The 23,918-nt window shown below is 46.5% G+C and overlaps 1 protein-coding gene across 13 annotated transcripts in view; it reads left to right on the top strand.

Moving 5' to 3' along the window:
• The window catches only part of MKX (mohawk homeobox), a 120,929-nt gene that overhangs the window by 51,351 nt on the left and 45,660 nt on the right, over positions 1–23,918 (top strand). For 8 of the 13 annotated variants that reach the window (XM_025185506.2, XM_025185505.2, XM_025185504.2 and 5 more), the window contains 2 exons: positions 14,713–14,746; positions 14,865–17,421. The exons of 3 other annotated variants lie outside the window; for them this stretch is intronic. In XM_025185506.2, the coding sequence (XP_025041291.1) occupies positions 14,713–14,746; positions 14,865–15,051 (221 nt within the window). In that variant the 3' untranslated portion in view covers positions 15,052–17,421. Of the gene's footprint in view, positions 1–7,232; positions 7,268–14,712; positions 14,747–14,864; positions 17,422–23,918 lie in introns of those variants that run through there. 2 more of the 13 variants (XM_075922565.1, XM_075922566.1) reach the window with 2 other exon arrangements.

Raw genomic sequence — 23,918 nt, 5'->3', positions numbered from 1 at the left:
CTTTACTTAGTTGACATTATAGATTATTGCAGCTAGAAATGGAAAAGCCCTATTTGATCATCCGGTCCATTCCACCAGTGAATACAACGTATTTTGTAGTCGCTACAGACGCAGCATTTCATATATTAAGCTTATAGCAGTTATTTATTTGCTTTAAAATATATATTGGTGACTATAAAAATGTATCCAAGCCCTTCCATTATTAATTACAAAAGATCATAAGAACGGCCATACAGTGTGAGACCAAAGGTCCATCTAGCCCAGTACCCTGTCTGCCAATAGTAGGCAATGCCAGGTTCCCCAGGGGGAATGAACAGAAAGGTAATTATCAAGTGATCCCTCCCCTGTCACCTATTCACAGATTGACAAACAGAGGCTAGGGACACCATTCCTGCCCATCTTGGCTAATAGCCATTGGTGGAGCTATCTTCCATGAATTTATCTGGCACTTTTTTGAACCCTGTTATAGTCACCAGACCCTTTAGCAAAGAGTGCCACAGGTTGACTCTGTGTTGTGTGAAGCCACATACTTTGTTAGTTTGTTTTAAACCTTCTACCTATTATTTTCATTTGGTGACTCCTCCCCCCCCCTCCCCCCGTTCTTGTGTTATGGGAAGGAGTAAATAACTCTTCTTTATCCACTTTTTCAACACCAGTCATGATTTTATAGACCTCTCTCATATCCCCCCTTAGTCGTCTCTTTTCCAAGCTGAAAAGTCCCAGACTTATTTATCTCTCTGCAGATGGCAGCTGTTCCATACCCCTATCATTTTTGTGACTCTTTTCTGAAGAAGGGCCTGTTCTGAAGCCTACTGTTGTCAATGAACAAAGATTCCTATTGACTTCAGTTTAATTTCAGCACCATAATCCTCAGTTTGCTGACAGCTCCCCACCATGATCAACATTTCCCTGTTACATTATAACATTCTCTGTTATAAATTCCTCAGAGAAAATGTCAAACTCTTATGTCTCCAGTGACTTGAGTTACTAGATAGATCGATCTTAGACCAATTCCTGCAGGCTAAGACCACTGGGATCTGAAGTTCCAGAGCCAGAAGTGAATTCCAGAGGTGAAAGTTTCACTAAGAATTCCTTGTCCCAGACATTCAAATCTAGGGATGATAATCCAGCTCAGTATCCAGTCTGCCAACAGTGGCCAATACCAGATGCCCCAGAGGGAAGGATCACTACAGGTAATCCCCATGTGATCCTCCACTGTCACCCCTTCCAGAGAAACAGAGGCTATGGATACCATTCTTGCCCATCCTGGCTAATAGCCATTGATGGACCTAACCTCCATGAATCTATCTAGCTCTTTTTGAACCCTGTTAAAGTTTTAGCCTTCACTGCATCCTCTGGCAAGGAGTTCCACAGGTTGACTGCGCGCTGAGTGAAGAAAAACTTCCTTTTGTTTGTTTTAAACCTGCTGTCTATTCATTTCATTTGGTGACCTCTAGTTCTTATATTGTGGGAATAAGTAAATAACTTTTCCTTATTCACTTTTTCCATACCACTCATGATTTTTATAGATCTCTATCATATCACCCCATAGTCTCTTCTTTCTAAGCTGAAAAGTCCAATGCTTTTCAGTCTCTCTTCATATGGGACCCATTCCAAACCCCTAATCATTTTTGTTGCCCTTTTCTGAACCTTTTCCGATGCCAATATATCTTTTTTGAGATAAGGCAACCACATCTATACACAGTATTCAAGATGTGGGCGTATCATGGTTTTATATAGAGGCAATAAGATATTTTCTGTCTTATTCGCTATCCCTGTTTTTAATGACTCCTAATATTCTATTTGCTTTTTTCACTGCTGCTGCACACTGAGTGGATGTTTTCAGAGAACTATCCACAATGACTCCAAGATCTCTCTCTTGAGTAGTTGTAGCCAAATTAGTCCCCATCATATTGTATATATAGTTGGGATTATGTTTTCCAATGTGCATTACTTTACATTTATCAACATTACATTTCATTTGCCATTTTGTTGCCCAATCACTTAGTTTGGTGAACTCTTTTTGAAGCTCTTCACAGTCTGCTTTGGTCTTAACTATCTCGAGCAGTTTGGTGGTAGCCACAGATTTTGACATCTCACTGTTTACCCCTTTCTCTAGATCATTTATAAATAAGTTGAATAGGATGGGTCTCAAGACAGACCCTTGGGGGACCCCACTAGTTACCTCTCTCCACTTGGAAAACTTATAATTTATTCCTACCCTTTGTTTCCTGTCTTTTGACCAGTTATCAGCCCATGAGAGGATCTTCCCTCTTATCCCATGACAACTTACTTTACTTAAGAGCCTTTGGTGAAGGAACCTTGTCAAAGGCTTTCTGGAAATCTAATATACTATATCTACTGGATCCCCCTGGACCTCCTCAAAGAACTCTAGCAGATTAGTAAGGCATGATTTTCCTCTACAGAAACCATGTTGACTTTCCCACAACCAATTAGGTTCATCTATGTGTCTGACAATTTCATTCTTTACTATAGTTACAATTTGCCTGGTACTAATGTTAGACTCACGAGTCTGTAATTGCCAGGATCACTTCTAGAGCCCTTTTTAAATATTGGTGTCACATTAGCTATCTTCCAATCATTAGGTATGGAAGCTGATTTAAAGGATAGGTTACAAACCACAGTTAATACAGGCAGTCCCCGACTTACGCGGATCCGACTTATGTTGGATCCGCACTTACAAACGGGGCTTTCTCGCCCTGGAGGTCGAGGTGGCGGATTGCTGCCTGCGAGCTCTGTGGGGAGAAAGCCCCGTTCGTAAGCTGCTCCCGGTGCCCCTGGTCTGCTGGAGACCGTCTCCAGCAGACCAGGGGCACCGGGACTGAAGCCGCAGTAGCGGCAGGTTCCCGCGCTTCTGAGGCTTTGCCAGAGCAAAGCCTCAGAAGCGCGGGAACCCGCCGCTGCTGCGGCTTTGCTCCCAGTGCCTGTGGTCTGCTGGTGCTGGACCATCCCCAGCAGACCACAGGCACAGGGACTGAAGCCGCAGCCGCGGCGGGGTCCCTCGCCTCTGAGGCTTTGCCAGAGCAAAGCCTCAGAAGCGCGGGAACCCACCGCTGCTGCGGCTCTGCTCCCTGTGTCCCTGGTCTGCTGGGGGGGGGGGAGGGCGCAGCTAGTGTGCCCCCCCCCCCCCGCAGACCAGGCTTTTGTTGTGGACCCTGGGGCAGAGCAGCTGGGGCGCTGCCGATTGGTCCTGCAGTGCCGCTCTGGGCACTACTGGACCAACCCGGCAGCACCCCAGCTGCTCTGCCCCAGGTCCTGATTCAGCCGCTGCTGGTCAGTTTCAGCAGTGGCTGAATCAGGACGCCTGGCGCAGAGCAGCTGGGGTGCTGCTGGGTTAGTCCAGTAGCGCCAAGGAGCGAGGAGCGGTGCTACTGGAGCAACCCAGCAGCACCCCAGCTGCTCTGCCCCAGGAGTCCCCAAGTCAGCCGCTGCTGAAACTGACCAGTGCTGACTACAGGAAGTCCGAGGCAGAGTTGCTCTGCCCCAGGCTTCCTGGAATCAGCCGCTGATCAGTTTCAGCAGCAGCTGACTTGGGGTTCTTAAGTTGAATCTGTATGTAAGTCAGAACTGGCGGTCAGTTTCAGCAGCGGCTGAATCTGGACGCCAGTTCCGACTTACATACAGATTCAACTTAAGAACAAACCTACAGTCCCTATCTTGTACGTAACCCGGGGACTGCCTGTAGTTCTGCAATTTCCCATTTGAGTTCTTTCAAAACTCTTGGGTGAATGTCATCTGGTCCCGGTGACTTGTTGCTATTAAGTTTATCAATTTGTTCCAAAATCTACTCTAGTGACACCTCAATCTGGGACAATTCCTCAGATTTGTTACCTAAAAAGAATGGCTCAGGTTTGGGAATCTCCCCAATATCCTCAGCTGTGAAGATTGAAGTAAAGAATTCATTTAGCTTGTCCACTATGACTTTATCATCTTTGAGGGCTTCTTTAGCATCTCGATTGTTCAAGGGCCCCACTGGTTGTTTAGCCGGCTTCTTGCTTCTGATATACTTAAAAAACATTTTACTGTTATTTTTTGAGTTTTTGGCTAGCTGTTCTTCAAACTCCTTTTCAGCTTTTCTTATTATATTTTTACACTTAATTTGACAAAGTTTATGGTCCTTTCTATTTTCCTCACTAGGATTTGACTTCCACTTTTTAAAAGATGTCTTTTTATTTGTCACTGCTTCTTTTACCTGGTTGTTCAGCCACGGTGGCACTTTTTTGGTTCTCTTACTGTGTTTTTTAATTTGGGGTTTACATTTAAGTTGGCCCTCTATTATGGTGTCTTTGAAGAGTTACCATGCACCTTGCAGAGATTTTACTTTTGTCACCTTACCTTTTAATTTCTGTTTAACTAACTTCCTCATTTTTGTGTAGTTCCCCTTTCTGAAATTAAATGCCACAGTGTTGGGCTGCTGAGGTGTTTTTCCCACCACAGGGATGTTACATTTTATTACATTATGGTCACTATTTCCAAGCGGTTCAGTTATATTTAGCTCTTGATCCACATTGTGCGCTCCATTTAGGTCTAAATCAAGCATAGCCTCTCCCCTTGTGGGTTCCAGAACCAGCTGCTCCAAGAAGCAGTCATTTAATGTATCCAGAAATTTTATCTCTGCATCCCATCCTGAGTTGATGTGTATCCAGTCAATACGGGGATAGTTGAAATCCCCCACTATTATTGAGTTTTTTAATTTGATAGCCTCTCTAATCTCCCTTAGCATTTCATAGCACTCTCAGGACCGGAATGGTCCTGAAAAATGGAATTTGCCAAACTAGAGGTGGTCAGGCATCTGGGCTATCCCGGGGTTCCCCTCCTGGCTGCTGCCCCAGGAGAACCCAGAGCCCTGACCTCCTCCAGCCACCTTCCAGTCTCTGCTACCCCGAGCCCGCTCACAGAGCTCTGCTCCTTGCTCCCAACCCTGCGTGGGGCAGCAGCTGCTCCCAGGGTTCTCCAGCCCCGGCTCCACAAACTGCAGTGGCAGCAGCAGCTGCTTCTGGGGTGCCCCGGCCCCATCATGGTGTTAGCGGCAGCTGCTCCTGGGGTTCCCCTATGTGCAGGACCTGGGAACCCCAGTAGCAGCGGGGTGGCAGCTGCTCCCAGGGCTCTCTACCCTCATTTCACTGCCCCTGCAGGCTGCAGTCAACCAGACCAGCTTCGCTCCCAGCCACTCTCAACCTCTGAAGCTAGGGCTTTCTGGTCTAGCAACATCTGTGGTGACCAGGGAGTCCTGGATGAGAGAGGTTCAACATGCATATGTTTAAATGTCTCTACACTTCTGGAATCTGTCCATAATGCAGCGATGGGGCCATTCAAACACAACTCTCTTTCTGCTACCAGAGTCCAAAGATAAACCTGAGAGTTGCTGGCAGATTTAAGGACAGTTCAAATACCTGATCTTTGTTCAGTGACAGAAAGAGATTATTAGTGAGCAAGACCAGTTCAGTCTCTGTATTGTAGCCAAATCTAAAACCAGACTGAAAGTGGTCAAGGCAAAATGTTGCTGGAGCTACTTCATCACAGTCTTCTCAATAACCTGGTATCGCATACAGAGAAGGTAATCATCAGTGACAACATCAATTTAAAGAATTGGTCTCCTGAACATGGGGCTAGATGTCAGTCATTTCTGGCATCTTTCCTCCTCCAGTTCCACAAAACGAGGTATTGATAAATTTCTGCCATGTGTGAACCCAGTATATGCTCATAGATTATATGAATATGATGAATGTGGGTCCAGTCCACAAGTCACAACCTGATGCTCTGCAAAACCTCTGGTACCACACGTTGGCTGCAAATCAACCAGCTTGTCTCCCCTGACCTGATACAAGTAACTCTGTCAAAGGCAACCAGTCTGTTCGAAATCTGAGCAACCATCTCCACAAAGCAGACAGAACATTTCCCATAGGAGAAACAATAAATTCTGATTCCAGGTGAAGACAGGCCAGATTCACTAAGTTGTCAACTGCCTTGAACAGTTCTGCCAACTAGAAATTTGCAGATGGGGAGAGTCAATTTTCTTCACTTAAAAAAAAACTATATACAGGAGTCAGATTGAGTGTGAGGTATCCATTCTATCCTGCTCCTTCTATGATTCATCTATTATAGGGCTTCTGTAGAGCAACAAGACATGGGACATGGGAACACAAAAGGAAAAGGCTTTTTGAAGCCTCTGCACCGGTTTCTGGGGTAAGAAGGTGATCCTAAATGCACTACAAAGCTGTTTGAGAGAGTGGCCCACTGGCAGCACAGAATTAGTTTCCCAGAAAAAAAAAGTGTATTGGTTAAAAGATCAGAATGGTATCACCTTGTCTCCATGGGCTGGGTACAAAGGTGGGTCAGCCTGCACTTTCACCACTCAAGTTAGTTTACTGTACTCGGGTCCTTCAAAAGGTACTCCCTGATCTGCAGGGATATTAAATGGCACTTTTTGTAAGAGTAGGAGAATGGCTTAGTGCTCGTGATTACAATAGTTTCTCCATTCTGTTGTGTAGCATGCTGTATGCTGATTGCTTACTACCTTCCTGCTCCAAAGGCATCTGGATTGTAGTGGTATTAAATGGTTCATGCTTTACTTTGGCATCTGCTGCCAGGAAAGGAGGTATATCAATGTAAATTAATATAATAATATGAATGCCACATAACCCAGCTTTCCCCTATGCTTTTTCATATTGCCATTTAAATCATGTACCCTTAAACTGGTTTGAAAAGCTTTATACAATGAAAATATCAGGTTTAACCTGGAAAATTGTCACATCAGAACTAATTTACATACACATGGAAACTTCATTTTTCATTCAAATGCCTCCTGTTATGCCTCATTCCTCTTCCGTTTCTTCCTTTGGCTTGTTTTGAAAACACTAGTCAGCATACGTGAAACCAGGTTCTCCAAAACCAGCAAAAGAGGAGGAAAGAGAAACAGCCAACTGTCCTGCTGCCAATTTTAAAATGAAGATGAGTTATACAGGACCTTTTATCAACACAGAAAATATTCACAATTTAAGGCCTAAGAGACCCCTTAGATCAGAGATCTCTTTATTTCTGGAACAGAGGACATGTTGTTCATAAGAAAGCTATACATTGGTATGTGACTCCTAACTATGTTTCAGTCACATGAGATTGACTTCCTGTGTCTTAATTTCCCATGTTGGGGTTTTTCACTATATAATAATCTGTAACCCTCCTTTTTTTTCTCTTCCACTGTCTTATAAAAGGCCCTTTCCCTTTGAACTAGAAGCTCCATTTGCTCTGCCTATTCTAAATAACAAAAAAGCGGGGTATATGGAGCACAAAGACTACAATTCTGCATGGCCCGTCCCTTCGTAAATTTCATGAAATAGGCAGGAAGAGGATTGTTCATCTCTTAAGGTATGTCTACACTGCAGAGTTTTTCTGGAAAAACTACACTTAGGTCCACACTGCAATTGCATTCTTTTGACAGAAAGTCGAAAGAACACAGAGGTTTTTCTGGCAGTGGTAAACCTCTTTCTACGAAAGAGCTCTTTTGGAAAAAGGTGCGTGTGGATGGGGAAGAGGGGTTATTTTTTGAAAGAAGAGGCCTCCAAGAAAAAGCACAGGTGCTGTGATGGCCACTCCATACATAGTACAGTAAAACTCCGATGGTCCGGCATCTGATGGTCCGGCACCATCAGGAACCCGGAAGTGCTCCGGGCAGCCGGACCATTGGAGCTGTTCTGCCCCCAGCTTCCCCGATTCAGCCGCTGCTAAAACTGACCAGCGGCTGAATCGGGGAAGCCGGGGGCAGAGCAGCTGGGGGGCTGCCAGGTTGGTCCCACAGCGCCGAGGAGCAGCACTACTGGACCAACCCAGCAGCGCCCCAGCTGCTCTGCCCCCCAGCCTCCTGATTCAGCCGCTGTTGAAACTGAGCAGAGGCTGACTCCAGGAAGCCAGGGGCAGAGCAGCTCTGCCTCGGGCTTTCTGGAGTCAGCTGCTGATCAGTATCAGCAGCCGCTGACTTGGGGACACCTGGGGCAGAGCAGCTGGGGTGCTGCCGGGTTGGTCTCACCGCGCCAAGGGTCGGCGCTACCAGACCAACCGGGCAGCACCCCAGCTGCTCTACTCCGCGTGTACCCAAGTCAGCCGCTGACCAGCAGTTGTTGAATCAGGGACGCCTGGGGCAGAGCCGGACTATCGGAAGGGGGGGCTATGAGGGGTCTGGAGTGGCATCCTCCCCACCCCAAGCCCCTCATAGCCCCCCCTTCCGATAGTCCGGCAAATCTGATAATCCGGCACCCCCTGGGTCCTAAAGGTGCCGGATTATCAGAAGTTTACTGTAATCACAACCTAAATGCGAGATAGCATCCACATTGATTGGACACTATCTTGTGAAAAAGCAGATCACTTTTTTGATGTGTTTTTGATGTGTGAATGCTCGAAAGAAGTTTTTCCAGAAGACTTCTTCTGGAAAAGTTTCTTCTGACATAGCCTTAGTCTGGCTGCAACACAACTGACCTTTTTTTTTTTTTTTTTTTAAAGCAGCTCACTGAGGGAACCTTGGTGAAGCTGTTCATAATTTCACACTGTAAGAATAATACAGTTTAATCAACATGAAGATTAAGCTGTAGATGTAATTTGTTCTTAAATTCCAGCCTCTTTCCATGCTCTGGCTAGACTGAAATAACTAACTAGGCCCATGAGTCTTTTGAAAATAACCAAAACTGCTGCAAGCATGTCAAAATCAGAAAATCTGAGTTTGTTGGAGTCCATCCCAGTTGCATGGAATGCTCTTGCTGCTGCTCCTGCATTTTATACCAATTCCTTCTGAGGCATTGGACAAGTTGTGTAAAAGGACACCACCAACTTAAAAGCCATCTATCTGTCTGCAAAAGTTTTGTGTAGTATCATGACAAGTAAGAACTAAGAGAAATGCAATGGAAAGACACTGAAGAAAAAAATCCTTGCTCTTTCCTCAGTTTGATTTAGTCCATGTGAAACCCTGCTCTGTCTATCCAGCTTCCCTGGTTTTGTTTTGTATATGTGTAGTTGGTTGTTCAGTTTGTGTGAATCTTTCACTCAGTCACTAGAGAGAAAAATATTTTTGAAATGGGTAAGTGTGCGGAAAGTATTAAAACTGGCAGAAGGGCTAGAGTTGGGAATAGTAACCAAAATAAATGGCTTTTAACTTTTCTTTTGGGGTACGTCAAGAATATTATACCCAGATGAAAAAGGAGGATGTTCAGAAAATGTGTTATCTGGAGTTTGGTAGGAAGTCTTAAGCAAATTATAATGACTGCAGGTGCCTGTCAGGTAGTATTTATTGCTCTATATTTATCTTTACATAAACCAGACTGTTATTGATGTATTGGTCCCAGGAGATTAGAGAGACATGGTAGGTGAGGTAATGTATTTTGTGGGACCAGTTTCTATAGGTGGGACCAGTTTCTTTGGTGCTTACACAGAGCTCTTCTTCAGGTCATAGAGTTGTCTATCTAATGCTTTTCATATGTAAAATGCTATGAAGGTCCTGTAATTTAGTAATACTGTATGTGGTACATGACATGATATTGGTTTGTTCTTGTATCGAGTTATACAGAGTCAGTAACAAAAATATGCCAAAGCCAACTGTGGATCAGAGACACCTGCCTCACCATGTGGCCCTACCTGGAGCTTCCCTCCTCCCACCTCCCCATCTGTGACACCTACTCCCCAGAAGCCCTGGGTAACCTGCTCTTCCTACTAACTTATAAATAAATTAATGGAGATTGCCTATCTCCTAGAACTGGAAGGGACCTTGAAAGGTCATCAAGTCCAGTCCCCTGCCTTCATAGCAGGACCAAGTACCATCCCTGATAAATTTTTGCCCCAAATCTCTAAATGGCTGCCACAAGGATTGACCTCACAAACCTGGGTTTAGCAGGCCAGTGCTCAAACCACTGAGCTCTCCCTCCCCCAACTTGGTACCAAGAAGGCTACTGTGACTTTTCACTTGAGGAAAAAAGGCATCAGCCTGCTAGCTGTTTGCCACCACCCTCCACCCCAGTCAGCCCCAGCCAGCTCAAGCTGCACTGATGCCACAGTGGCCTCTGGTAGACAAAAGGCAGAAATGCGGCACATTTTCTGCAGAAAAAAATTCTGTCGCCCTCAGACAAGAATTCTGCGCATGCTACAAACGTCATCAAACAGGAGGAATCACAACAGGAGACAAGCAGTAGAGCATCTTGGCAGGGGGTGGGGTAGATCAGGAAGTTTTGTTTGCCCTCCCAGAAGTTTCATAGTTCTATATGTGCCATTTGTTGTACACTTAAGATTGTGCAGTGTATAGTTCAATGACATATAACAGTCTATATGCTGAGGCAACTTTGTCCTCCCATCTCAGAATAGTTCTGAACCAATGCCCCAGGATGGGGCCAAGGAGAAAATGTCTGTGATGCAACCATATTACTAAAGGCTACTGACCATGTGTGTGTGTTATTTATGTAAATATGTGTCATTTCTAAATCTGTATGGGTACGTCTACACTACAGTGCTAATTCGAACTAACGCATCTAGAACTAAAAACTAGTTCGAATTAGCGTTTTGCTAATTCGAACTAGCGCGTCCACACTGATTGGACGCAGGGGGGCATTTAAGGGCGGCTGAAACCGGTTCTGGCAGGGCATCAGGTCAGTAGTTGCGTTGTGTAGCTGCTGTCTGAGGCTATCTGAGGCTCGTGCTTAAAGGGACCCCCCCGGACAGCCGGTTCTCAGCTTTTCCTGCTTGCTTGCCAACCTCGCTGAGGGACAGCAAAGTGTTGGTCTCTGTGCCCGTGTGTGTCGGTGCTTCCCTTCGGGGATGCCGCCGCAGGTGGCAACATGGAGCCAGAGCTTGCCCTGCACCTTCTGGTGCACTTTCTGGACTTGCTGCTGCAAGCCTGCCACCAATGGCTCGAGGCTGCCTGGCACCACCTGGTGCACGTCAGCCCCCTGCCTCTCCACCTGGCCGCCCTGGGGGCCGTGGAGGAGCCGCGGCGGCGCCCCGGCACCGGCATGCCCCGCCGCGTCTGGCGTCTGGCCACCAGCACCGACTGGTGGGACCGCATCGTCCTGGAGCGCTGGGAAGACCGACAGTGGACCCAGAACTTCAGGATGAGGAGAGACACCTTCCTGGAGCTCTGCGAGTGGCTCGCCTCTGCTCTGTGGAGAAGGGACACTCGCATGAGGCCCGCCATCCCCCTCCAGAAGCGGGTGGCCATCGCCCTCTGGAAGCTCTCCACGCTGGACAGCTACCGATCCGTCGGGAACCAGTTCGGCATGGGGAGATCCACCGTCGGAGCGGTGCTCATGCAGGTATGGCACTTGTCGGCCACTGCGCCGGGGCAGAGGGGGGCTGCAAGGAGGGGATGGGCCGCCCCAGGGACAAAGGGGGGGCGGGAGGAGGCGAAAGCGCCCCTCACCGGAGGGGTCAGTCTGTCCTGGCCATACTACACGCCGCCAGGGGGGTTGCTTCCGGGAGTGGGGCGCGGGGCACTGCCAGGGCACGAACGCTCCCAGCCACCCAGGCGCCCCACTGATTGGCGCTTTGCTGTGTCTCTCGCCGCAGGTGGTCAAGGCCATCAACCGGGTGCTGCTCTGCAGGGTGGTCCACCTCGCCGACCCGGACGCCATCATCCGGGGATTCGGCACCCTCGGCTTCCCCAACTGCGGGGGGGCCATCGATGGGACGCACATCCCCATCCATGCCCCGGAACACCAGGCGTCCCGGTATGTCAATCGCAAGGGGTACTTCTCCGTGATCCTGCAGGCCGTGTGTGACCACTGGGGACAGTTCACAGACATTAATGTGGGCTGGTCCGGCAAAGCACACGACGCCCGGGTGTACCGCAACTCCTCCGTGTGCCAGCGGCTGCAGGACGGGACCTTCTTCCCCGACCGCCACATCAGGGTCGGGGACGTGGACATACCCGTGTGCCTGGTGGGGGATGCCGCCTACCCACTGCAGCCGTGGCTGATGAAGCCCTACACGGGGCACCTCAATCCCTCCCGCCAGGCCTTCAATGCCAGGCTGACCATGGCCCGCATCGTGGTGGAGGGGGCCTTTGGGCGACTGAAGGCCCGCTTTCGATGCCTCCTCACCCATCTGGACCTGGACAAGCACAACAACCCTCCCGTTGTGGCAGCATGTTGTGTGCTCCACAATTTATGTGAGCGAAAGGGGGAGGCTTTCCTGCCAGCCTGGATGGCTGAGGCTGACCGCATGGCTGGACACTACGGTCAGCCCTGCACCGCTGCCATCCGGGAAGCCCAGCGGGGGGCTGTCTGGATCCGGGAAGCCCTGCAGGAGAGCTTCCTGGTGGAGGAGGAGGACTGACCTCTCCCTGCATGACCCACTGGGGCCTTCTTCCACCCTACCCCCTTCCCCTTTCCCCTCCCTACCTACTGTCAAATAAAGACACCTGTTTTTCAAACAAAAATGTCTTTTTATTTAACATAACTGGGGTGGAGGGTGGGAGGAAGAAGGGTGGGAGAGGGGAGGGGGAAACCTGGGATGAGGGAGCAGGAAGAGGAGGGAAGGGAGGAAGGGAAAGGAAAGCTCAGGGGTGGGAGTCCAGCTGCCTCTCCCGTCTCGCCACACTGCGGGTCCGGGGGCGTTGGCGGGGAATGGTTGTGGAGGGTGGGGCAGGAGGGACGGGGGGTGTGGTGGAAGCAGGAGCGGGAGCAGGGGGAGGAGCAGGGGGAGCAGGAGAAGGAGCAGGGGGAGCAGGAGGAATTGGGAAGCGGTCCAGCAGGCTCTGGAGGTGGCCTCGCAGGGCATGACCCTGCTCCTCCAGGGCCTCCAAGCTCCTCCGGTGCAGCCTCAGGTCCTCCTGGACCCAGTGGTCCTGGAGACAGAGCTGTTGCTCCAGGATCCGGAGGTGCCGCCTCTGGTACTCCTCCTGGTTCCTGGCTCTCCTGCTTGCCCGGGCATGGGCAGCTGCTGCAGGCGGGGTGGTGCGCCCTGCAGGCCCAGGTGCTGCGGCTGTGGTGAAACAAGACCAGTGGTCAATTACCCCAGGGGCCCAGGTGTGTGAAACCCAGCTCCCCTCTGCAAGGCCAGGGCCCCTGCAGGATCCCCAGCTGCTGCTCCGTGGTGGGCAAGGCCCAGGCGCACGGTCCTGGAGCTCCCTCTCTCCCCAGCCCCCCGTACACATAAGGGGAGCAAGATGGTACTCACAGGTGTACGCCTCCCCGGCCTCAGACGACACAGGCGAGTGGCTCTGTGGGGTGCCTCGGGGGTCCCGGGTCCTGGGCAGGCTGCCGGCAGGCTCCTGGCTCTCGGCGCCCTTCTCCTCCTCCTCCGTCTCCTGGAGCGGTCCCTCTGCTCCGGGGTCTATCACGTCCCGGGGGGCAGGGACGGCATGAGCTCCCAGGAGGCGGGCCAGAGCCAAAAACTGGGGACACGCCTCCGGGTCAGCCCCTGGTAGGCAGGCCCGGGAGTAGGACTGCCGCAGGTCCTTTATTTTCCAGCGCACCTGCTCCCAGCTGCGCTGGTGGCCCCTGGCGGCCAGGCTGGCAGCCATGCGGCCATAGACTGCTGCGTTCCTGTGGCTAGTGTGGAGATCGTGGACATTGGAGGCTTCCCCCCAAACCTCGATGAGGTCCACGATCTCCGCACTAGACCACGCGGGCGCCCACCTCTTGCGGCCCCGGGCAGGGTCCTGGGAGCCGCCAGGCTGGTCCCGGGAAGAGGGGGAGGGCTGGGTGTCCTCGGGTGGCTGGCTCATGGGTGTCAGGTGCAGGGTGTGCTGGCACGGGTGCTGGCAGCCTTGCAACTGGCACAAACTGTGTAGCCAGCCCGTGGCCCTTTAAGGGCTCCAGGGCTGGGAGGGGGGCAGACAAGTTTGCCTGGTGTTGGCCAGAGTGGCCACTAGGGCAAGCTGGGAAGGGCTAGTCTCCCACTAGTTCGAATTAAGGGTCTACACAGCCCTAAGTTCGAACTAGCAAGTTCGAACTAGGCTTAATCGTCGTGGAATGAGGATTACCTAGTTCGAACTAAGCGCTCCGTTAGTTCGAATTAAATTCGAACTAGCGGAGCGCTAATGTAGCGCCTATGAAAGTTAGTTCGAACTAACGTCCGTTAGTTCGAACTAACTTTGTAGTGTAGACATACCCTATGTGTGGTTTAGCTGCAAATTGGGTCAGGGTTACATACAACTGATTAAACCATCTTGTTGGTGGAAATTTTGTTTTGTAGTAAATTTGCCCTTAAATTCATACAGGCCTGTGGTTCTGCTTTTTCATGTTTCTTATCGTTCCTCGTGTTCTCAGGATTTTTTTTTTTTAACATCTATCTTCAATCCCACCAGAACCTATAAGTAAGCTTCCTGGGCAAGAGTCACCTTTGTTGAAGCTGGGAGAACTGATCCCTCTGCACTAAAACTACCTGCTTTGGGGTTCTTGCTGATTATGACATCCCTGGCAGACAGCCTCTCAAATTGGACTTACCTATCTGCAGCCTCTCAAATTGGACTTTTTGTCACCCAGTGCCTTGCTTAGGGTCTATGTTAGTTCCTCCTGGCTAAGACCCTTGAGTGAATCCGTCCCACTGTATTTCAGGTTCTCTCATTTGATAAATACAGCTACTTTCATAGAATACTAATCTCCTTTTCAGAAATAGTCTTATTTCCATCTGAGCCAATTTCATGCTGGGTTTGGAGTATGTTTTGGGAAATACTGTGCACAAAATGGACAATAATAGGTTTTTTTTCTCTGCTTTCAGAAACTTTGGAAAATGGACCCAATAAGTGTGAAAGGTGAGTGAGGTGCTGTCTTTGGCCATTTGAATTTTTCTATGCAATTTGTACCCTAATCACAATGTCATGGTAGAAATGTAATCTCTACATGTAAATGTTTGTTGTTGCTTGAATCTAGCGCAGCTAACAGAAAAGGAACAAGAAAAGATGAAACATACTGGAAGGAGATCAATGCAGCGATGGCCCTAACAAACCTGGCCCAAGGAAAGGATAAAATGCAGGGGACTACCAGCTGCATCATTCAAAAGTCATCACATATATCAGAAATAAAGACTGTTAAAGTGCCATTAGTTCAGCAGTTCTGAAAATTTTTTACTTTTTGTGGTCAAATGGACATTCCTCACAGCATTGGTTTTCAGTAAAATCCGATCCACAGCTATGAAGCAAATATTGAAAATAGATACATTATGGTCAGTTTAAAAATAAAATGCACTCTCCGACCCAGACTTTTTCATTGTATTAAATAAAATGTTCCATTGCTTCTATAAAAGGCATGTAAATTATAAAATAAAGTCAATTTTTATCAAGATATTAACTTATTTTATGTTAATCAAAGTGCGCATAAAATGTCTGCATTGCTATAATAACAAGTGCCTTGCTTTCAAAAAATAAGCTATAACGTGGGCATAGTACAACAGCTATGCCTCAAAATGACAATGCCATTAACCTTAATCTTTGTATATTACTTCAAGTGATCCTGAGCAGTCTGGAGTTGAACACATTATTGCCGGAAGCCCTTGAGAGAAATGTTGCATATTTAACTTATACAAATTGATGACTGGTGACTCTTAATGAAAACATTAAATCTTTTTTTAAAATGCAGAGTATTATTTAAAAATTGTACACTGCGTTTTGTCAAAATGACACCGAGGGTGTTGCATCTTACCTGTATCTGCAGTGTGTTAAAATACCAAAATAACTCATTTGAAAAAGTGCAATACTGTAGAAAATACACAGGTTTATGAATATTTCAGTCATTTAGATTAATCTGAATGCACATGTACACACAGACATGATAATTAGAGATTTCTAGAGGAGAAGCTTGCAGCAGGACAGGCTGTACATTCAATTTGGATTTCATCCTTATCCTTCTAAAGCTTTGCTATTGACTTATTGAAGTAGTTATATATATAAACAAAACCAATCTCTTCTGGTCCCAAACTAAATGTATAGCACAGTTTGTTTTGGAGCTCAATAACGTTCCACAATGGAAACTTATTACTTTAATATGTCCAAATGCTTTTATTTTGTACATACTGTATCAAATAAGGACAGTTGATTGACAATTCACATTTCAATGGAAAAAAAGACATAACCAAAATTATATATACTCCAAGTTAAGACCCAAATTAAAAACATCTGGAATGTGAAACATTGAAAAATATCAGCATATATCTTAGGAGAGGTTTAAAGTCAATGCTAAACCATGCATTCAAAAATAACATTTTAACTCTCCAAACTTGACTGCTATTGAGTGATATAATCAGTGTAAAAGCAGAAATTTGTGTTTGGTGTACAAGATTTTCTTGAATCATACAACAATATCCTAACCAGTGCTTGAATAAACAGTGGTAAAGCCAAATATAATTTGTACTGAATCGGTTACAGAAAACTGGAAAAGAGCTGATTGTTCCTACAGTTTGGATAGGTTACCCACAGGAAAAAAACAATCAGTTGTTATTGGTAGCCCTTTGCTCCTATTGACGTTGACAGCAAAACTCTCATATGCTTCAGTGGAAGCAGGACTGGGCCAATAATGCAAGTACCCTACAAGCATAGTCTGTTCCAGTTGCACTAAAACAGTCAAGCTATTTAGCAAATATCATCCTTTTTGTGACTTCTAGGATGCTTCCTGATGTAACATAATATTATGTTGGGTTTATTTAGGGTACAATGAAAATGACTGATACGGAAATATTTTGTACATATATATTTTTACTTTGTTTTCTAAATTGCTGATTTGCATTGACATAAAGTGCCAAGCAGGAAACATACGTCATGACTGTATGAACAGTTGAAGTATACCTCTTATTGACTTGCATCATTATGTGTCTAGAATTCCATGACAATAATTTTTTTATATCTAACTGACTTACTGGATTTTTGTCATAATAATGTGAGTTTGTAACTAAGAACAGAAATTAAATACTTCACTCTTGTTCATACTATTATAAATTATTCTGGTATTAAATATTTTGTGACAATAAATTGATTGTCTTGTCAAACTATTCTGTTGGATATATTCTCAGTATTTTTATTTGAGTAAATGACAACAATATTTGTCATCATGTTAGAAATGAAAAGGACTTTCAGTGACTTCACTGGGATAAACTGGGGAAGACAAGCCATTTTACAAACATACGTTTGTATTTTTTTTTAATGATCAAAGCACAAAGCCTGCCTGCCAAACATATCAAGTAGGTTTTACAATTAACAAATATTTGCATAATTTCTTGTTAAAATTTTCTTTAATTTATTTTTGTTGCTGCTTGAATGTTTTCTAAAAACATAAATGCTAATTGTGTGTGTGTTTTAAATAACAAGGATCATGATCAATGCTGAGCCAACAGCTAATGGAGTCTCAATAATTATTTATGACGTAGGAAAAACAAACATTATTAGTATTGCTCTTTTTTGTTTCAACCTATGTAACCATTTTAATAAAATAAATAACTGCAAACCAAATCTTGTTGTTTTTTAAATAAATGAACATTTCTTTTTCCTTAGTTATCGTATGCATGCTATGTTCTCTCTGTTTTCATGTACTATGGGGGTTGTTAGAATGGGGTGCAGTATGTGATAAGCAGAGGGAGGAGGGGCACTGTCTGTTAGTACCCTCTTGATGTGTGAGTGAATGTAGCAGCTCAGTACATCCCAGGTAACAGTGGCTGCTCAGCAAGGTCATGGCTTCTGACTGATTCGCCAGGTATAGTGTGCTGGGCTATAGAGAGGAGAGAAAACAGAATCTGACTTCAGAGTCTTGCATGGGAGTTTCCTCTGAACAGCCTCATGCTCATGCTGGTGGGTGTGATGCTGCCAGTTCTTATGCTCTGATAGAGGTTAGAAAATTATCTCCAAAGCTGGCACAGGAAGGCAATTCAAACCTCTCTGGATCTGTGAAAGTAACTGTGCCTAGTGGAGGAGTCCCCCTCTGGGAGGGTAACTAGTATTGAGTTTGGCTGAGGGTCATCTTGTGACGGGTGTAGCAGAGACATATTGAGCCAACACATTTCTTTGCCCATAGTGACAAGACACAGTCCACAGCCAGTGCTGCCACTTTATTAGGCTGCCCTGGATTCCTATGGGTCACATAGCAACAGGAAGTTTGTGACAGACTTTCATTGCTATAGAATTTCCACTCCCTGCATCTATGCCAGCTTTCTGTGGCAGAAAGCCTGAGCTATTCTGGACTGGTGCTCTTCTGTGCCACTGGCACAGGCCTGCTGAAGATCCATGGGCTCCCAGCTGCTGCCACTGCGACTGGCCCTTTAAATCGCTGCCAGAGCATCACAGGGCATGCTCCCAGCAGCTCTAAGGGCTGGGAGGAGGAAGCAGCACACTACAGGTGGCACTGAGGACTGTGGGAGGCTGGCATAGTGTGCTCACTGCCCCAGGCCCACCCCTTCCACCTGAGGCCCCGTTCCTTCAAGAAACATGGAGCTGCCCCACCCTCCTGCCCCCACCTTGCCCAGGGGCCCAAATCACATCCACCTTATAACTGAGACACACTGAACACTCCCAGTGCCCTCTAGCATTCAGAGCTCTTTTGGGGTTGGGGGGGGGGGAGGACTAGGTGTGGCTCACAGGCCTGTATTGCACTGCAGCATGGCTTGGCTTTCACATATTGTAACAGAAATGGAGCCCAGAAGTGGGATCATGTTGCAGAATTTGGAACCAGATTTTGAACATGCCAAAGTTTAAGCACATTTTGCTCCAGGATAAGGGACATTGCAAAATTCAGATCCTGGTCTAGGGACAGAATTTAAAGTCCCTCAAAGTGTAGGTTTGTGGATCTGATTTAGGCCCCATCTCTGACCTCACCTTGTTTAATATATAGGGTTGCCAGGTGTCCAGTATTGACCCAGACAGTCCGCTATTTTCACCTCCTGTCTGGGGAAAAAAAATCAGAAAATACCGGACACCTAAAATGTCTGGTATTTTCTGATTTTTTTTCCCAGCCAGGGGGCAAAAATACCAGACTGTCCTGGTCAATACCAGACATGCGGCAACCCTAAGCAACCAGGCCCAACCCACCCGCTTCCCCCCCCACACACCTGGTTCTGCAGGGAAGCTGTCTGGTCCAGATCAGGGAGAGAAGGCAGAGAAGATGGCCACCACCTGAGGTGTAGCATCACAAACAGCTGCCTCTCAGAAAGTCATACCTAGGGCGTAATGAGCATGTTTAGTGAAACTGAGCATGCTCAGTTAGCGCTGCTGTTGCCTTCTCTCTGCAGCTACACTGGCAGCGTGTTAAGAGTGGCAGCACCCAGCCCCTGTTCTTACAGGGGCCATGCTGTGTTTTTTTTTAATTTATTTATTTTTGTCTTAACTGTCAGGGGTTTGTTTTTTTTCTCAATAACATTGGCCTCTCCTCCCTCCTCCTTTTTTTCCCAACAGAATTTTTTCCCCAGTGGGTTTTTTTTTGGGGGGGGGGGGGGGAGGATTTCAGTATTTTTGGTTAAGCCATCTGGCAATCCATCCTAAATATGGAGGGAGGTAGTTTGCCACAAGTGGAAAAGAGACAGGAATGTCAAATGCTATAGAACAGGCTCCAAATGCTTCTGTTATATCAGCTTGGGCTATTGGCAGCGGAAGTTAGACCTTGCCCAAGGCTCATTTACCTCACACACATGAATATTTAAAGGGAATTGAGCTGTGTATGCTTGCTGGTCTTTTTACATTTGGGCTCTGGATCCCTTTGTCAGAGTTTGACTTTCCCTTTCAGCCTCTTTTGGACTTGCTTCCTCTTCCATTTGTCTTCCTACTTGAAAAAGATCCTATTACATACAGAGGGCAACAGGACCCTTTATGCCAAAGCTCATTCTTCTGTCTAGGCTTATATTGATGAAGGATATATGATTTCAGTAGTCTAGTCTCCCACTAACTGATATCTTCATTCTCTCATCTCAGTGCTAATTAACATTTCTCAACATGTGATGGGCTCAGGAATGTGCTATAAAGACTGTCTAACCAACAGACTGTACCGTCTATCACTGTATTCTTAACTATTACTGCTTTTGGCCATCTTAACTCCCTAAAGCACTGTCAATTTAACCATAACTACATAAGAACTGCCAAGTCTCATTTTATGAGCTGCTGTTGAGAGTTTAGTTATTTAAGTCTTATGTTAAACAATTTTTATTGGTACTTCATGGCATATGCTTGATTTATAGTGCTGTAAATAACCACAAATTAGGGGCATGTCTTGCCTTTATGGTAAAGGCACGTTATATAGGGGGGTGGGAAGATGGGTTGCAGAAGACCTTGATTCTATTCCCAGATCTATCACAGCCTTCCTGTGTGAATTTTAGTAAAGCCTATGTAGCATGAGTTCCAAAGGAAGCCATGGAGTAAACATCAGGGGACTGGAGCTCTTTGTTATGGATGCTCTTAAAACAGAGGAATTTTCAAAGCCATACTCAATGATCTAGAAGTTCTGAAAATGTAGCACTTGCTTTGACTACCTACACTGCCCAGATGCTCTGAATCTAGGTGAGCATTCACAGCCTAATGGGTTTTCAAAATGCCACCATCACCTTGGGTGGTTATGCAGCAGAGGCTCATCTATCCTACTGAGCCTGTAAGCGCAAAATGCAAAAGTGTTCCTCATCTACTCTTGGACCCTAGCTGGCAGCCAACCAGGGACTAAGCAGGGAGTAGTAGGTAATGAAAGGAACACACAGAGAATTAGAAAACATGCAAGATTTCAGAAATGCATATAATGGGCAAGTGTGTATGGAAAATTCTCATCAGTAATAGTATGGCTGCCTAGAATACCCACTGGAAAAATGGTATGCACATGAGGATAGAGGCAGCTGTTACATATTTTCCCACAAAAGCTGGGGGTGCTGTAAGTGTAGCGCCTCTTGTATTGTTACCCTCTGAATCTTTGCTTCACTTTCTCCCTGTTCAGCAGACGTAATTAATTTATTTATGTCTGCCACGTCGAACCAAGGTAGTCCATGTCTCACAGCACTATGATGTAGTATAGAACATATCAGGAAAACCCTGTTAACATTTGCACAGAGTTACTTCAGTGAGCTAACAATGACGTCTTGTTATTTTGACACGAACAAGTGACCTCTCTATGGCCACATAGGTGGCGCTGGGAACAGTGAACTTCTTTGTGATGACTCTGTTGGAAATTCACTGTGGAGCTCAGGAGCCATGTTCTCAGGGAAAACTCATTCTCCTAAGAGAAGGCAGGAGCTAAACTAGCAGACAGAATGACTTTCCCATCAGCACGTGTGGGAGAGTGTGTGAGGTGCATAGTATTTGCTTGCTCATTCAGGATGAACATAGACGTACAGTCTCAACTCTCAAACAAGGGAGGGCCAGATTATGACAGTCTGAGGCCATAAGCTATGTCAAGTGTAAGTGTATCATAAAAAAATGGATGTATTATTTTCTCAGAAAGGACACTGAATATATAAATACAAAAGTTTTATGTTTGCATATGCACAAAGGCAAAGTTGTAAAAATAGAAAAATGTAACAAACACATCTTGCAATAAGCTTGTCTGCATTATTAAAGTTTTAAATTAACATACTTTCATCTATGATTTCTTAATGAGTAACTATGTAAACTTAATATCTATAGCAACACAAAAACAGTTATTACACAGACCAGCTTTCTTAATTGAAGCAATACAACCAGCAGTATTTGTGAGGTCAGTGTTAAAATTAATGTGATGTGCAATTTAAAATATTTCGTGTCATGATTTTTGATAAATAAAGTCATTGATGATGTCCTCAAATTATAAGCTATGGTGTTTTTAGGGTTGATTCACAGAATGCTTAGGGAAGATAGATTTTCTTGCGGCATTTGTTGTCCTCAGTTAATTCCTGATATATTTCAGTTGCAAAAATTACCTCTCTCTTGAGCAGTTTGTTACCATTAGACAAAAATGCTACAAAATTATTTCTACATTAGGGAAAGCTAACTGAATCTTTTCTTGGATGATGACGTTCTAAAGATGATGACTTCCTGATGGCTTAAATGCCGTTTATTTGCATATTTTTCCTTTATATAGGCATAGAAGTGCTTTATTCTTCTTTGTGTACTTGTTCATGTCAATTCCAATCGTGTGTGTGCTGCCTGCCCGACAGCTGGAAGATTTTATCCTCCAGCAGTGTCCATGGGGTCAGTGCAGGCAGCCCCCTGGAATCATGCCTTCATGGCTCTCAGTATGGGACCCTGCTAACCCCCAATCCCCAGTTCCTGCTTACTACCTGTGGCAGCTGGTGGGAGCTCCCCATTGCATTTGCCTTGGCAAGTGGGTGCTTTGCAATATGACTGTGGGTACATAGTTAGCTTTAGCAGGAGAGTAGCTTATAGTTTGCCTTGCTAGATTTTTCATACATTTCCTTTGAGGGATGGGGGGGGGCAATCCTTCCTTAGCATGGGGTACACCTTGGTCCCTGGGCCTTAAGCTATCTCTGTACTGTGGCAGGCTTATATCTAGAAGTGTTCCACATACTTTGTGCTTGAAGTATCTTGCTGAGGGTCAGCTTAGGGAGGATTGTAAGATCTCTAGAGAGTTTTGCCCCAGGACCCTTAAAGACAGAGAACAGTGCCTCCGAGTTTTGCTTATGGAGGTAGCGTGGTGAATGCAGCCCCAAGCGCCAATTTCTTGGTGCACAGTGCTCTAGCATCACTGACACGCAAGCCGGTACCGAGGACGGACTCTGCTCGAGACCCTCCACACTGCCACCGTTCTGCACGCTCAACCCAGACCTCTGCAAGGAATCGGTCTTGCTCCCAGGTGTCCCACAAGAAGAAAGAGGCCAACAGAGGACGTTCCCTAACCAGGTCTAAACACTAGGAGGCTAGTAAGCTCCCAGGTGCCCAATTGGTGGGGCTTGCACCTACGCTTGCCCGAGGAGGAGTCCACTCAAATCTAGACCTGCAGCACTTACTGCCCCCCCCCCCACACACACACCATGAGGACCTGCAGCAGCTCACTATGGCAGAAGCATTTAAGGCAGCATCAGACCTCCTGGTGCTTATAGCACCACCCTCCCCTCCAAGGCATGAGAGGTCACCTGCACCAGTTCCTGGCCCAATATATGCTATAGACAAGCTGGCAATGATGGTAGTGATAAGGGTGTTGCTCGGGATGGAAATAACTTACATTTCTTACAGGTACTGTCATATCACAAATCACCCCCTTGGGAGGCTCAGGGCAGGGCTGAGGAGAGTGTTGCCATAGAACAGTACCTCGGAGAGTATGTCTACACTACCCCGCTAGTTCGAACTAGCAGGGGTAATGTAGTCATCTGTAGTTGCAAATGAAGCCCGGGATTTGAATTTCCCGGGCTTCATTTGCATGAAGCCGGCCGGCGCCATTTTTAAATGCCAGCTCGTTTGAACCCCGTGCCGCGCGGCTACACGCGGCACGGAGTAGCTAGTTTGGATTAGGCCTCATGCTGTTCCTGTTCCCAGCCAAATGGGAGTTCAGGGGGGCAGTACCCATAGGCATGGGAAGGAAACAAGGACTTTTGCCCGAACGGGAGCAGCATAGTTTTTCCAGAAAAACAATGGCGATTTTACATTATATCATCATTGCTTTTCCGGAAAAGCAAGCGGCCAGTGTAGACAGCTGGCAAGTTATTCCGGAAAAGCAGCTGCTTTTCCGGAATAAGTGGCCAGTGTAGAGACAGCCTGAATGTTTTCTTGTTGTCTCTTTTCCACTGGGAAGGATATGTATTGTTTAGCCCTTCCACTCCATGGAACTAACAATGTCTACCAGGCCTTTTGAGACAGCACATTGGCGTAAGCCAGAAGCATCCCCAGAAGTCCTCCAGATGGCCCTGTGCACCCTGAGACACACCAGCCCATGTTGTTTCTCAGTGCAACTTAGCCAGTCCTGAATTTGGCTCCACTGCCTGCTCCACTGGTTCCTGCTACTGGCAAAGAGATGGCAATTTCTCTTGACAATAGGATTTCACCT

This window comes from Pelodiscus sinensis, chromosome 2 (genome assembly GCF_049634645.1).
Source record: "Pelodiscus sinensis isolate JC-2024 chromosome 2, ASM4963464v1, whole genome shotgun sequence".
NCBI lineage: Eukaryota > Metazoa > Chordata > Testudines > Trionychidae > Pelodiscus > Pelodiscus sinensis.
Note: the sequence above shows the minus strand (reverse complement) of the source record. Positions and strands in the feature narration are given on the sequence as shown.